The sequence below is a fragment of the Chrysochloris asiatica genome, unplaced genomic scaffold (genome assembly GCF_000296735.1).
Source record: "Chrysochloris asiatica unplaced genomic scaffold, ChrAsi1.0 scaffold00068, whole genome shotgun sequence".
Taxonomy (NCBI): domain Eukaryota; kingdom Metazoa; phylum Chordata; class Mammalia; order Afrosoricida; family Chrysochloridae; genus Chrysochloris; species Chrysochloris asiatica.
In genome coordinates, this window is record NW_006408586.1 from 11,726,729 (window position 1) to 11,742,458 (window position 15,730).

At 35.9% G+C, this 15,730-nt stretch overlaps 1 protein-coding gene across 1 annotated transcript in view; it reads right to left on the reverse strand.

The window, feature by feature from the left end:
* Positions 1-2,345: 2,345 nt before the first annotated feature.
* Positions 2,346-15,730, reverse strand: part of PROS1 (protein S (alpha)) — a 112,277-nt gene continuing 98,892 nt past the window's right edge. The window contains exons 12-14 of the mRNA XM_006864656.1: positions 11,836-11,984; positions 6,293-6,518; positions 2,346-2,566 (exon numbers count right to left, since the gene is read on the reverse strand). Coding sequence (XP_006864718.1) covers positions 2,406-2,566; positions 6,293-6,518; positions 11,836-11,984 — 536 coding nt within the window. The 3' untranslated portion in view covers positions 2,346-2,405. The remainder of the gene's footprint in view (positions 2,567-6,292; positions 6,519-11,835; positions 11,985-15,730) is intronic.

Below are 15,730 nucleotides of genomic sequence, written 5' to 3' on the forward strand. Positions count from 1 at the left end.
CCCATGTTCTTCCAATCCCATTATCCTGGTACCACTTACTAGTAGCACTACTGAGAAATTAGAATGGAATAATTTCAAATATTCCAGTCATTTTTCTGAACTTGTTCAGTTTGTTTTATAAATTCCTTCGGCTTTTAATTGTAGAGGCTTTTAATCTCTACAATTAAAAGCCAAAGAATTTATAAAAGAAATAGGATTATTAAGCAAACACAAAAAATAAGTCCTCCCTCTAGTAATCATCCAAGTTCTAGAATGAAAAGAAAATTGAAAGTACTTTTTCAGTTCACACCTAGGGACTGAGCCTAAAATTACAATTAGATAAGTAATTGGAAGTCACTGACCCTGTTCTCATACCAAAATAGTTCTTACAAATCCATCACCTAGTTCTGTAAATACTCAGTTCTGGGAGATTCTAATGTACTGAATCACTTGGATGTGGTCTACCACATAAAGCTAAATAAAACTAAATATGCCACTTGCTCTTTATAAAATCATTCCTCTCTAGCAATTCTTTAAAAGTAGAAGTCTATCTTTCTTGGCAAAGGTCAAAATTCAAAGATCAAATCAAAGATTCTTAGCTGCAGGACTAGACCTTCTCTCTCCTTCCCTAGGCCATATGTGCACACAGCTCAAAGGCAGTTAGGTGAGATTTATAAATGAATCTTCGGAATTTCTAGGAATACCACTAGAATATGCCTGTAGGTTTTTGCTTCTGATGAAAAATGTGGAATTGATCCATATAACAGAATTGTATCTGTGTATAATTAAGAACCAGAGTTTTCCTCCCCAAAAGCAATGTTTTTTTTTTTTTCCCTTTTCTCTCCCTATCCCCCTCCCCAGCTTTGTTTCCTTATACATTCAGTTTTCCTCTTTCCTTGGTTTCTTTTTTTTATACTACATAAACAGTTAATAATTATATCACTCATAGAAATGAAATTAACTGGGGGGAAATTACATTCAAAAGGGTGATTTAGCATACTTTATGACATGTGTCAGGCACATAATACATATTGCTTCTGTTTTTCTTTCCTATCTGAGCTCCAGGTTACTACAATGTTTGAACTTTATCTATCTTTTAGCTGAAGGACTATTGTGCTGCAAGTACTTCATGTTCTGTTCAAAAAGTTGACAGAATAAAGATACTATTTGTATATATTTTTCAAATATACATTAATTTATTCTATTTTACTTGATGGAAAATACCTGCATTGGGAAAAAAATGTTCATTTTCTAAGACTATCAATAAAATATCTGATGCACACCTGATATAAATGGTGGGTTTATCAGTGATAAAATAAAACTGCTGTTTATAATGTAATACCAACAAGTATGTGGCAATCTTACCTTCTTACTTGTTCAATTATAAAGACTCAGTATTAACTGTCACTCTATGGGAAGCTAGTTTTTAGAATCTGTTTTAGTTTTCATAGTTCTTTTGCCCAGCAATAACTATATTCTGGTATCCCACTCTGACAATTGAGGTTGAATTCAAGGAAAACTGTGAATTTTGTCTTCCACATTGTTGATTCTCCTGTCCTTTAGTAAATCCAAAAGTTCAAGGATGTACCTATCCCAGTTTTCAGTACCCATTCCAACACAATTCATTTCTTTTCTTCATAAAATTAAATTACCAATCAGTAGTATTCATTTGGAGTTCTGGAGTGGTGCTGTGGGCTAATAAGTCAGACTGCAAAGTCATTTAAACTGTAAGGTCGGTGGTTCAAGCTCACCAGCTGCTCTTTAGAAACCCTAAATAGGGTCTCTATGGGTCAGAATCAACTCGACAGCACTTAACAACAACAACAACAGTATTCATGTGATGCTCTCAGAAAACAGTGTCCCACTTATTTCCTAACTTAGTGAAAATACTGTTTCAATTTGAATCCAGATAAGAGGAAGATGGAACCAAAGTTGTGCTCCCTGAGGAAGTGTTTTAGAATAAAACTTTAAAGACTTGTATTCAATTCAGAATAAATAGGTCACTCCCCTTCTGACTCCATGAGGGAAAACAAAACAAAACAAACAAAAATAGTATTTAGTCACAAGCACTTTTGTTTGAGTTTATCAACTTGCCTACTAAGAAACATTGGTATTTAAACATTAATTCTTGATAACAAAATTAAATTTTTCTTACACATACACTAATGAACCAAAATCATCTGCAGCAAAAGATTCAAACTTAAAAGTTTTATATGTTGCATTATTCAATGTCTAGATAGCAACAAAGGTAAGAATATGTTAATGCGATTTGTATCACATATTTTACAGGATATTTTTTAAATTCCAGGAGTCTACGTGCCACAAATAATCAAGTTCTGTACATCACAGTAAAATCCTTCAGCTGCTATTGAAACATAAGTGTAATTTCACACAGAAAAGAGATATTATCAGCAGAAGAAGATGCCTTAATGATTGTCTGTGTTCTTCAAAACTGACGGACAGGAGTGAGCTCTGATATCATTCTGTTTAGAAATGGCTTCATCCAAATCCAGCTGAACACCATTAATATTCACTTCCATGCAGCCATTGTAAAAGGCATTCACAGGCGTAGCACTGAAGGGAACATCTGTAGAAACAGAACATTAGACTTTTAGCTCAAGATTTTTAGCATCTTATATGCTTATAGTTAGGGAAATCATCCAGACTTTCCATTTCTAATCAAATTCTAATCCTGAAGGAAAAGTCAGTAATACAATTCTACCCAATAAACATTTATAAAATGACTCCTACTTGGTTCCAACTCATAGCAACCCCTGAGTGCTTTTGGAAATAGATCACCAGGTCTTTCTCCCAGGCGCATCGGAGTAGACTAGAACTTCCAAACTTTGAGTTAGCCACTGAGAGCATTAAGAGAATAGAGACTGTGGTGGTTCCATGGCGGAATTTTCCTCTTCCATGAGGAGCCTAGGATTTGATTCTCAGGCACAGCTACCACGTCAGTCAGTAGAGGTTTGCATGATGCTATGATGCTGAATATATTTCAGCAAAGCTTCCAGAATAAGAAGGACTAGAAGAAAGTCCTGACAGTATACTTCCACAATTCCGACAATGAAAACCCTGTAGGTAACAACAACAGTCTAATCTCAGGTTTTCCTTGAAATGGGGGGTCAACTCAATAGAAGCCAACAACAATGTATAAGGCACTGGGCTTGATAGTATATTGAGTATATCCTAAGTCTTAGTTCTCAAGTGCTGCTATAATAGAAATAATATAGGTGAGTGACTTTCATGAGAGCAAATTAAATTTTTTCACAGTTTAGGAAGCTAGAAGTCACAATTCAGGGCACCAGCCTAAAGGTGTTCTTGGCAATCTTGTGCCATGTATCTTTCCTCTGTGCTTGCTTGCTTGCTTAAAATCCACTGCTGTCAAGTTGATTCTGACTTAAAGTGACTGAATATAGGGTTTCTGACACTGTAAACCTTTACTGGGGCAGACAGCCTCATCTTTCTTCCTCCCTCGGAGAAACCTTTGACCTTGCCTAACCCACAGCACCACCTGATCTTTTTATACCTCAAAAGAAAGAGAATTAAGACATGTCCTAACTGATACTTTCTAATTAACATAATAAAGAAAACCCATTCCAAAATAGGAATTATAACACATAGTTTTGAGTGGCACAATTCCATATCATAGCACTCTGATTTCCACCCAAAGTTAAGATAAACCAACATTCCTGAAAAGAAAACATCTTATTCTTATCTGTGATATTGTATTTTGTTATCTCATCTTCAGATTTGAACAGTAGTTTAATCATTATCAAATTACTTTTTCAACTCCAAATTATAGTTACTCAGTTATCTCAAATATCTTTTATTATTGCTGGAATAAAAGTGGTGGTGGTGGTGTGCCATGGAGTTGGTTCCTACTCTTACCAGCCCCGAATAGAGTTTCCGAGGCTATAAATCTTTACGGAAATAGAAAGTCTCAACTTTCTCCCACAGTGCAACTAGCAGATTCAAACTGCTCATTTTTCAGTTAGCAGCCCAATGTGTAACCACCATGTTACCAGGGCTCCAAAGAAATATTCTGCTGAGCACATAATAGTAGATCAGGATAGGGAATTCACTTTTAGGTAATATTTGATGTTTTAAAAAAGAATAATTTTAATCATTCCTCAGTGCATCGTTTAGACTCATTTTAGGGACTTAGGATCTTTCTAAACTTTTATTCTTTTTGAAAGTTAATACTTAAGCAACACCCTTGAATTCCTAAGAATGATGGCTCATCTTAAAAACATCTGCCCCTCTGCTTGCTTCCTCTTTTTTTGACATCTCCTTTCCATGAATTTTAATGCACAATTTGCATTCGTCAGTCCTTCCTTATTCTTCCTCTTCAGCATCTTATGCAAAAAATGTCTGATGCAAATTTTCACCTCTAAGTTAACAGAGTAAATAAAGTTCAGACTCTTCTATGCACTCATAGCATTTTTAAGAAGCCCTTTCAATTTCTGGATGACTATCATTGATTATGGCACTGTTATGGAATATTCAGGATCATCAATTTCCTCTGCTAACTGGCACTATAGGATAAGCATTGAGCAGCTTTTTCCACAGTGCCAAACCCCCAACTGCTCCTTGGAAACTCTAAAAAGGATCAATATGAGTCTCATTAACATAACGAAGAAAACCCATTCCAAAAAAGGATTATAGTCACACGTTAGGATTTACAACACATAGTTTTGATTTAATACAACAACAACAATTCCTAATATGCAATTTTGATATTAATAGAATAATATCCAGCCCATAATTTATACTCTAAATATTTCACTTTTCAGCCTTCTTCCATTTTTCTTCATTCTTTTTCTAAACACATCTTGCCTGCAGTTAGCCCTCAGTTCTATTGCTGCTAGAATTTTGATATTTTGAGCTCTTTCATTGTTGGATATCCTACAATTACAATCAACTAATTTGCAAATAATACAGTAGGTATTCAGTATATAATTAATTCATTTGAACTGTAATTATACTTCCTAACATATATACCATACATTGCTACCAATCTAGTCCAAGCACTTCAGCATTCTTATCTGTATAATGGAGAGAATAATAGTACCTATCACAGAATTATTTGGCAAATCAATGAGCTGACACATTTGAAGACAATGCTAAGACTTGTATAGTTGTTGTCACTGCAGTTATTATTATTGCTTCTTCACCTGGTCTACTTTAACAGAATATAAACTCATCTCAACTGCATCTACTTTTTCTTCTCACTGATTCATCTCCACCCATTGTGCAGAGTGGATTTTTTAAAGCTGTAATATTACTATTTTCACATCATTGTCTAAAATTTTTCAATGATTCCCATAACTCTTATTATAAAACCATGACCCAATTCACAAACTCCTCATCCACCCAGTTTACAGCTTCATCCTGTACTACCATCCCCTTGCTCACTTTGCTTTTACCATGCTAATCTTCTATGAGTTCCTCAAGTGTGCCAGCTCCTTTCCACTCTGCCACATTTTATTTGTATATGAACCTAAATATTCATCTCATCACCTTATTAATCTTTCAGATATAAGACTTATTATATCTTCCTCATTTCTTTAGAGCCTTTCCTGGACCTTACTGAGCAGGTCAAGTCCCTAGTCTCAGGATCTCAAAGCAATTCACACATCTCCTTCATAGGAGTAAACACAATTTTAATAATTTAGATTTTTTAAAAATCCATGGTTTAACGTCTGCCTCTCTCACTGGACTGTAACTATTTTAATGACAGGAGCAATATCTATTTGTTTACTACTGTATGCAAAAGAAGGAATCCTGGTGGCATAACTTTAGGCTGCTAACCAAAATATCAGCACTTTGAACTTAACAGTTGTTCCACAGGAGAAAGATGAGGCAGTTTGTATCTGATTTACAGCCTTGGAAACCCTATGGAACATTTCTACTCTGGTGTGAGCTGGAATCAACTCAACAGTGGTGGATGAGTGGGTGTCCAGAGGGCCTAACACATAGGTTCTTAAGAAATATGGGTTAATAATGAAAAATCAATATTGAACTCACAAAGTTATGGTGAGGATGAGATGAAATAATAGATCTCTTCTGGTTAGACTAGATGAATATGGCAAAATTTGGTCAGTTTAAGTTCATGCTAAAGAAACAAATACAACAAACTAACAGAAATGTATAAGTAAAACATTCAGTACAAGCTCTCAGAAAAATAATAATGGATACTGAAATTTTATGTTCCTAGAAGATGCCATTGTAGTAAAATTACATAATGAAAGTGCTACAAATTTTATTTAAAATATACTTTAGAACTGAAGAAAAATTAAGCAGATACCTGGAATGCCACCCAGATAAGTGACCACTGGTCCTTTCATTGCTATGTCCAAGATGGCAAGTTGACTTTGAAGATCTTCAGAGAAGGTGGCATCTTTTTCAAATGTATTCCACAGCTCCAGGTTGTGTCTGTTGACTTTGAATCCCAGATGGGATTGTTGACTGGAACACAAATCTACTGCTTCTATTCGAGATATCACTGTACTTTCAACAGACACCAGGACATCCTGAGAAACAGAGCAAAGACCAATATATGCAAGTACTAACAGTAAAATCAAGAGCTCTGGTAGTGTAGTGGGTTACCCACTGGGCTATTAACTGCAAGGTCAGCAGTTTGAAACCACCAGCCACTCTGGAGGAGAAAAGGTTTTCAGCTCCCATAAAGATTTATAGCCTCTGAAACCCTATACAGGAACACTGTGAGTCGAAACTGATTCGATGGCACACAGTCAGCCAGTCAAAATTAGTTTGGAGTCCTGATGTGTCACTATAGGATAAACACTGGACTGCTAACCACAAGGTTGGTGGTTCAAACCTACCAGTCACTTCTTAGAAACCTTCTATAGGGTTGCTATAAGACAGAACTTAAATCAACAGCACTTAAGCACAACAAATAATAATATCATTTAAGAGTGATGTTGTTGTTGTTGTTATGTGCCGTGGAGTTGGTTCCGACTCATAGCGACCCTGTACAGGGCTTCTGAGGCTATAAATCTTTACGGAAGCAGAAAGCCTCATCTTTCTCCCGCGGAACAGCTGGTAGTTTTGAAATGCCAACCTTGAGGTTAGCAGCCCGATTCGTAACCACTACGCTGCCACAGCTAGAATTTCAATAAAGAAAAAAAAAGTTTCATAGTCTCTAAGATTAAATAAAAACTCAGTATTATTAATCATTTAAGAGTATAGATTAGGTTTACAAATCCATAGTTGGCTATGATTTAAATATATGATAGCTTCTGAAAAACAAATAAACCAACAGAGCTGTTTGACAAACATGAAACATAAAGTACATCTAAAGTATGATTTTTCTGTCTGTGAAGCTTTTGAACTTTATAACCATAAACTTCCTAATTTCAGAACAGACATATGAAAAATGAAAAAGAGCAGATCAGTTCCGTTTGGAGGAAAAGGCTTGGAAAACATTAAGTTGTTTAGTAAGTACACATAAGAAATGCCTGAAAATATCGTTTGTGCGATGCAAGCAATCCTGTAGATACAGAACAAAGTCAGTGAAACAGCCCTAAGCGAAAAAAACTAGACATTCCTAGTAATAAATTACAAAGGATTTGCCAGAATTTCTCAAAAATGGAAAATGTATTAATTTTTTTACAACCCTTTCAAATTGTTGATATGGCTTCTACTCAACTTGTTGAAGATAATCTATACACATAACTTATATTTGTGCAGAGAAAACTAAAACAGTAAGAGAGAAGAAGCAAAATTGAAACTAGGGAGACCAGCATTGCTAACCTCCTCTTTGTGGTGTTTCTAAGATGGTAGAAAGATTATCTGAAGTGCATATTCAGGACGCTTAGATACTTATGTTAATTTTTTTTTTTTAATTATGCTTCATAAATATAAGTTTATTTGGGAAAATCTGTTACTTGTGTACATGTCCTGGCTTGGTACAGCAGGTTAATGTGCTGGACTACAAAGTTGGTTTGAACCACAAGGTCAATGGTTCAAACTCACCAGCTGCTCCTCAGAACCCTATACATGGTCACTATGAGTTAGAACTGACTCAACAGCACTTAACAACAACATATCCATCAAAGGTGGTCAGTTGAGACAACATCCAATGTGTGTGGAATAGTGCTATAAAATATTGTACATAGATTTTGAGAAGAGAATTTGACATGCAAAAAAATATGTCATGGAGACAACAATCAAAAACATAGCATGCATAACATCCTATGTGTTTTGAGGTAATAAGACCTTTGTAGATTGCTTATGGTTCTCCATCCCAACTATTCTGTGAAGTGCAAACACCACCCCTTAATTATTACCACAGGCATTACTGAATTGTTACAGGCCTCCTTCTGAAAGGAGTACATAAACCAACATTGGCATAAGCACAAGCTTGTTGCTGTAACTTGCTGGAATTCCCTGTGGATGACACATTGGCAGAACTATTAAGCCCTAATAAGAGTCTGAATAATACAGATCCTCTGTTAACATTCATGCTTCCTCTTATCCAATAGTTTCTCCTATTTGTGCTTCTAATTTCAAATTAGAGTTGCTAACATGAAGCCAAGTAGACTCATCATTTTCTCTTGCCTTTACTCATCTATTCCTGAGAAGAAAATACCGAATGCAAAGAAAAGCACAATTTTTTAAAAACATTTTACTATGCTTTAGGTGAAAATTTACACAGAAAATTAATTTTTCATCCAATAATTCATACACAAATTATTCCCTGACATTGGTCAAATTTCCATAATGTGTCGGTGATTTTCCCCTTTCCACCCTGGGTTTCCCATTTTCATTTGTCAAGTTTCCTTGACTACTGCTTACTTGACTTCTAATCGTAATTTTTGGGCAAATGTTGCCCTTTTGGTATTCAGAGTGAATTGTCCTAAGGAGCACATTCCTTATGGACACTGTTGTTTATTTTACAAGCCAGTAATTATTTGATAGAGAGGTGGCCTCTAGGAGTGACAATTTCCATGTAGCAATAGTCATGGAGTTCCTCTAGTCTCTTTCCGACCAGTAAGTCTAGTCTGGTTGTTGTTGTTTTTTTAAGAACTTGAGTTTTGTTCTACATTTTTCTCCCATTCTAAACATTCGAATGTATCCTTGGTCAGAATGGTTGGTAGTGGTAGCTAGGTACCATCAGTTCTTCTACTCTCAGGCTGTGGTTTATGTCAGATGTTCGGTTCTGTTTACGAATTTTCCATAGTTGTACCCCTTACATGCTCTATTATATTTATGAATATAGATGTAATACATACAAATATGTATGTAGAAAAATCCACAATTGTATCTGTAAGATATGTATTTGGGTGTAGTCCCATATTAAATCCCACACACATTTAGTATACATATATACTTATACACCCTCGGAAACCCTGTACAGGGTCGCTATGGGTCGGACCCGACCCGATGGCACTTAACAACAACAACAACAACAATATACTTATGTATCCAATCTCAAATTACTGGTTCTTACTACTGTTGTTTCAGGATTGTATATTCTATAGTATTTATTATACTTTGTTGTTGTTGTTAGGTGCTGTTGAGTCAGTCCCAACTCATAATGACCTTATGCAAACAGAATGAAACACTGCCTGGTCCTACTTGATCCTCACAATTGTTGTTATGTTGAGTCTTTTGCTGCTATTACTGTGCTAATCCATCTTGCTGAGGGTATTCCTCTTTTTCACTGACCTTCCACTTTACCAGTCATGATGTTCTTCTCCAGGGACTAGTCCCTCCTGATAATATGTCCAAAGTATGAGAGATGAAGTCTCGCCATCTTGGCTTCTAGGGAGCATTCTGGTCATACTTCTTACAAGGCAGATTTGTTTATTCTTTTGGTAGTCTACAGTACTTTTAATATTCTTCTCCAACAGCATAACTCATATGCATCTATTCTTCTATGGTCTTCCCTATTCATTGTCCAGCTTTTACATGTATATGAGGCTATTGAAAATACCATAGCTTAGGTCAAGCACATCTTTCTCCTCAAACTGTTATCTTTGCTCCTGAACACTTTCAAGAGGTCTTGTGCAGCAGAATTGCCTAATGCACTATATCCACCAATGTTTTGCTGCTATTCGTAAGGTTTTCAGTGGCTGTTAATGTGATCCCTTTCAGAGCAGTCAGTAGTGGTTGCCAAGTACCATCTAGTACTTCTATTTCAACATCATGGAGATGGGTTGCCTAGTGGTCCATTATTCTTTTGGACTAATTATTTCCATGTCCAATTTTCATCACTCTTCTTTTCTCCAGAGAGGGAGAGATAAGCAGTTGAACTTTAGATGGCCACTTGTTCATGAGCTTTTATAACCCCAGTAGCTACTCACCAAAGTAGGATATAGGATGTTGTCTTTGTGGACTACGTTATGACAATTGATCTTTTTGTTCTCTTAGACGATGGTCCTCAGCTCCCAGGCCCAGTGACTAATTTCCTCAAACTATGTGGTAATAGCTAAGAAGTTAAGTTTGCATAACTTTGTCCCCTGAATGTTCCACCACATTCATGAACACATTGCCAGAAAAGATAAATACCCATGCACAAATATCCTCTGTCAAACATACATGTAGTTGTGAGTATACGCCCACTTTCCCTCCCATACACATTCAACCTGCTTGTCTATCCATGAAACTACTCGTTGATCACAGTTGCTGCAGGATTATTTATAGAACAGTATTTACCTCTGTTGTCTTTAACTCTTGGACTTCTCCCAATGTTTGCACTACCTCCATCATTTGACTTCCAGCATCCCTCTTACTGTATTTCGTCTTCCCGTTAACCTAGGTTAGCACCTTCTAGCCAGTGATTTAACCTCCCTGTCCCTCTTACCCTTGGTAGCCATCCAAAGAATGCTTCTTTTCATGTGAAAACATTTTCTTGACTTTTTAAAAGTGGTCTCATAAAATATTTGTCCTTTTGTGACTGACTAATTTCACTCAAGAGTCCTGGTGTGGCACTGTGGGTTAATGAGCTGGACTACAAAGTCAGTTTGAACTGCAAGGTCATCGGTTACACTGAGCATAATGTCCTCCAGATTCATCCATGTTGCAAGATGTTTTACAGATTAATAATTATTCAGCATCACTGCACAGTATGCCATTATATGTGTGAGGGGGCTTCCAAAAGTCTGTAGAAAATGGAATGAAGAGATCATGGAATTTTCTATTAACTTTTTTGAGCCCCCTCGTATGTACCACAGTTTATTCATTTATCTGTTGATGGACCCTTAGGTTGTTTCCATCTTTTTGATATTGTGACTAATATCAAAATGAACATGCTGTGCATATGTCTATTCATGTCACAGTTCTTATTTCTCTAGCATATATACCTAAGAGTGGGCTTGCTGGATTGCACTGTATTCATATTGCTAGCTTTTAAGGAAGCACCATATCTTCTTTCATAGTGGTGGTACTATAGCACAAAACATTTCAACTAGGTATTGAATATATGAGAATAACTGTAAACATATTCATTTCTATTTTTGTTAGTACAGATTAATTCCCAGGATGCTTTAAGAAGTCCAGATAAGGGCGGCTCTCTATGTATTCTGTGATGGCTCTAAAACATTTGTGTGTGTCTGCAGAATCTTAGCTGTATGTAGTAGATACCATCCATATATCCCTCCTAGCCTTACTTTTCAGTTCAGGCCTTGAAAATAAAACAGCAAAATTTTTATAATAATGTACACTATCATATGTGCTTAATAAGGTGCTAGAAATTATTACAAATTCTTCACATGAGTTATTTCTTTTAATCTTAAAAATGACTCTTGGAGTAAATGTTGCTATTATATCCATTGTAAAGATGAAAAAAAAAAAAAATCAATTGAGTTTTAGAGTAAAGGTTACCTGAAATTTTCCAGAGATAGAGTCCACCAAAGACAAAGCAAAAGGCACTGTTTTACCAGAAACCAAGGCAAGCATAACACCAGTGCCTGTTGATGGGCGGATATTCAAGGTAACATTTATCTGCCAATCCTCAAAATTGGAAATGTTATCTGTTTAAAACAATGAAAACAGAAGCAGGTCAGCATACAGTTAAAGTATACTAAAAGGAATGATTACAATAAGGTTGACACTCAAAGTCATCTTTGTATAATACTTGAGAATTTAATACTATTTCCTCAATGACCTATACAACCTAGGAAAAGTTTCATAAAATGTAGATAAGAAACAACAAATGGAGTCCCATGAGTCTGTTGTTCATCTTAGAATGGAATGGTTCACGAGTTTTCCTTATTTGATCTTCAGCAGCTTTTCTGTCTAACCAAGTATTGACCAATGATTAAATATCAGAGTCGTCACATTTTTAAAGCACATTTTTAGAAAGAAGTGGTTCAACATATTTATTGTAATATGCTAAGGTAAAATTGGGGTTGAAATATACCAACAATACCACTACATTTTATACTATATAAAGGGATCAGTTTGAACAATGGGGAGGATAATTATATTATATATAATACAGAATATTATACATGTTTACAATATAAATATTATATATACATATATATGTTCTCCTGGTGTGGCACTGTAGGATCAACACTAGATTGCAGGCTGCAGGGTCAGCAGTTCAAATCCACCAGCTGCACCTCAGAAAAAGTATACAGAGTCACTGTGTGTCAGAGCTAACTTGATAGAACTTATCAACATCATATACAAAAATATATAGATATATATGTTGTGATATATATACACATATATAGATATATATATATATATTATCAACATATACATATATATAAAGATATGTTGTGATATATATATGATATAAACAATGTATATAATATTATCTTTATCTGTTGTTGCTTTTGTTAAGAGCCATTGAGTCAATTCCAACCCATAGTGACCCTGTATAGGGTTTCCAAGGAGCAGCTGGTGAGCTTGAACTACCAACCTTGCAGTTCAAATGACTTCACAGTCTGATGCATTAGTCCACAGCACCATACAAGGACTCCATGCCATTAAATTGGTTTCGACTCATAGTGATCATATACACAAGAGAATAAAACACTGCCCTGTCCTGTGCCAACCTCACAATCATTAATATGTTTGAGCCCACTGCTGTTGCTACTATGCCAATCCATCTCTTTGGGGGTCTTCCTAATTTTTGCTGACCCTCTACTTTACCAATCATGATATCCTTCTTCAGGGAGACTGGTCCTTCCTGATAATATGTATGAAGTATGAGCAACGAAATCTGACCATCCAGACTGTACTTCTTCAAACACAGATTTTTTTTTTTTTTTTTTGGCAGTCCATGGTACTTTTCTATTCTGCTCCAACTCCATAACTCAAATGTATCCATTTTTCTACAGTCTTCCTTATTCACTGTCCAACTTTCACAGGCATATGTTGTTGTTAGGTGCCATCGAGTTGGTACCAACTCATAATGATCCTATGAGCAACAGAATGCAACACTGCCAACCTCACAATTGTTGTCATGCTTGAGCTTAATAATGCTGCTACTTTGCCAATCCATCTTGCTGAGGGTCTTCCTCTTTTTCTCTGACCCTCCACTTTACCATACATGATATCCTTCTCCAGCAACTGGTTCCTCCTGATAATATGTCCGAAGTATGAGAGATGAAGTTTGGCCATCCTGGACTCCAAGGAGCACTCTGGCTGTACTTATCCCACCACAGATCTGTTGGTTCATTTGGCAGCCTATGTGACTTTTAATATCCTCCTCCAACATGCATATGAGGCTATTGAAAATATCAGGGCTTGAGTCAGGCACACCTTAGTCCTCAAACTGACATCTTTGCTGTTGAATACTTAAGGAACAAATTTTGTGCAGTAGATTTGCCTAATTGCAATACATAATTTGATTTCTTGGCTGCTGCTTCCATAGTATTGATGGTTGATCTGAGCAAAATGAAGTCTTTGAAAACTTCAATTTTTCTCCATTTATCTTGATATTCTGATGTGGTGTTGTAGGGTAAGCACTGGACTGCAAGGTCCGTTTGAACTACAAGGTTGACAGTTCAAATCCACCAGCCACTCCATGGACACCCTATACTGGGTCGCTATGAGTCGCAACCAACTCAAGAGCACTTAACAACAATAACAATCTTGATTCTATTTATTGGTCAAGTGGTAAGTAATTGTCAAGATGTATTGGTAATTACTAGTGATTGGACTGCAAAGGTTTGAAGCAAAGAGTAGTTGGAAAATATAGTCTTGGTGACAGAAATGATGTCAGAAATTGCATGACAGAATTTTGCAAGACCAAAACTTATTCATTGCAAATACCTTTTTTAAACAATATAAAAGATGACTATACTCATGGACCTCACTAGATGAAATACACAGAAATCAAATTGACTACATCTATGGAAAGAGATCATGGAAAAGGTCCAACTCATCAGTCAAAACAAGGCCACAGACAGACTATGAAACAGACCATCAATTGCAACTATATCTAAGTATACATAATAATGTATTTTTGTTGTTGGATGCTATTGAGTTGGTTCAAACTCAGCGACCCTGTATCAGGTTTCCAATACTTTTAAAATATTTTCAGGAGCATAAAGCCTCATCTTTCTCCTGCAGAGCAGCTGATGGGCTGGAAGCACCAACCTTGTAGTTTATATTCCAATGTTTCTCCTATGGAGTCATTGTGCTCCCAATTATGTACATGTATTAAAAAACATATCTTATTGTGTTTTACTAATGTAAAATAATATAGTAAGCTATACATAATGGAAATAATTATACGTTATTTAATTACACACATACACACAAAGAGCTTCAAAAAGTTTTCAGAAAAATTCTATTATCTTTCAATTCCACTTTTGTTTTTAAGCCACTCATGTATATACTTTATGTCACGAAATAGAATAGTGAGATTGTTAGGTGCTGACTCATAGTGACCCTACACACAGTAGAATGAAATACTGCCCAGTCCAGCATCATTCTCACAATCATTAAGCTTGAGCACAGTGCTGCTGTTACTGTGTCAATCCACCTCACTGAGAATCTTAATTCACTGACCATCCACTTTACCCGGCATGATGTCCTTTCCCAGGGACTGGTCCCTCCTGATAATATGCCTAAAGTATGAGAGATGATGTCTCTTTAGGGGCACTCTGGCTGTACTTCTTCCAACACAGATTATTTGTGTGATAGTAGAGAAACACTCTGTTGTCTGCAGTTAATATTGAAATTACAATCTTGTTCCATGATTCTCGTAATATTCACTATTCTTCATCTCAATTACTAGGTTAATGGCCCTATAAGAGTGCAAGCTATGGGAGGTACATGTACTTCTCAAATTTGTTCCCATAGTAGTCACTCAATAATTATTTGTTGAATTAATTTTCTTCCAAAACAGCTGGATTCGTGAGAAAAAATGAAATCTCCCTCATTTAACATGAAGAAATATATAATAACTAAAATAACAACTGGGGTCTCTGAAAGGATGAATGAAAATAATTTACCATTGACAAAATTTTCTTCCACTTAGCCACAATATTTTTGTTCTTTAATTTGACATTTAATGAACACAGAGAATTTGAACAGGTTCTTCACAGGCATGGTTCTACTACTAATTTGTGGTTACTTTATTTTTTAAGAGGGTGGTACTGAAGAAGTTTACAGCTGTTTCTCTTCATTTTGAGAACAAGGCACCAGGTATTGATGGAATAAAAATTGAAATCTTTCAAGAAAGTGAGACAGCACAAGAGGCACTCACTCATCTCTGCCAAGAAATTTGGAAAAAAACTATCTGGCCGACTGATTG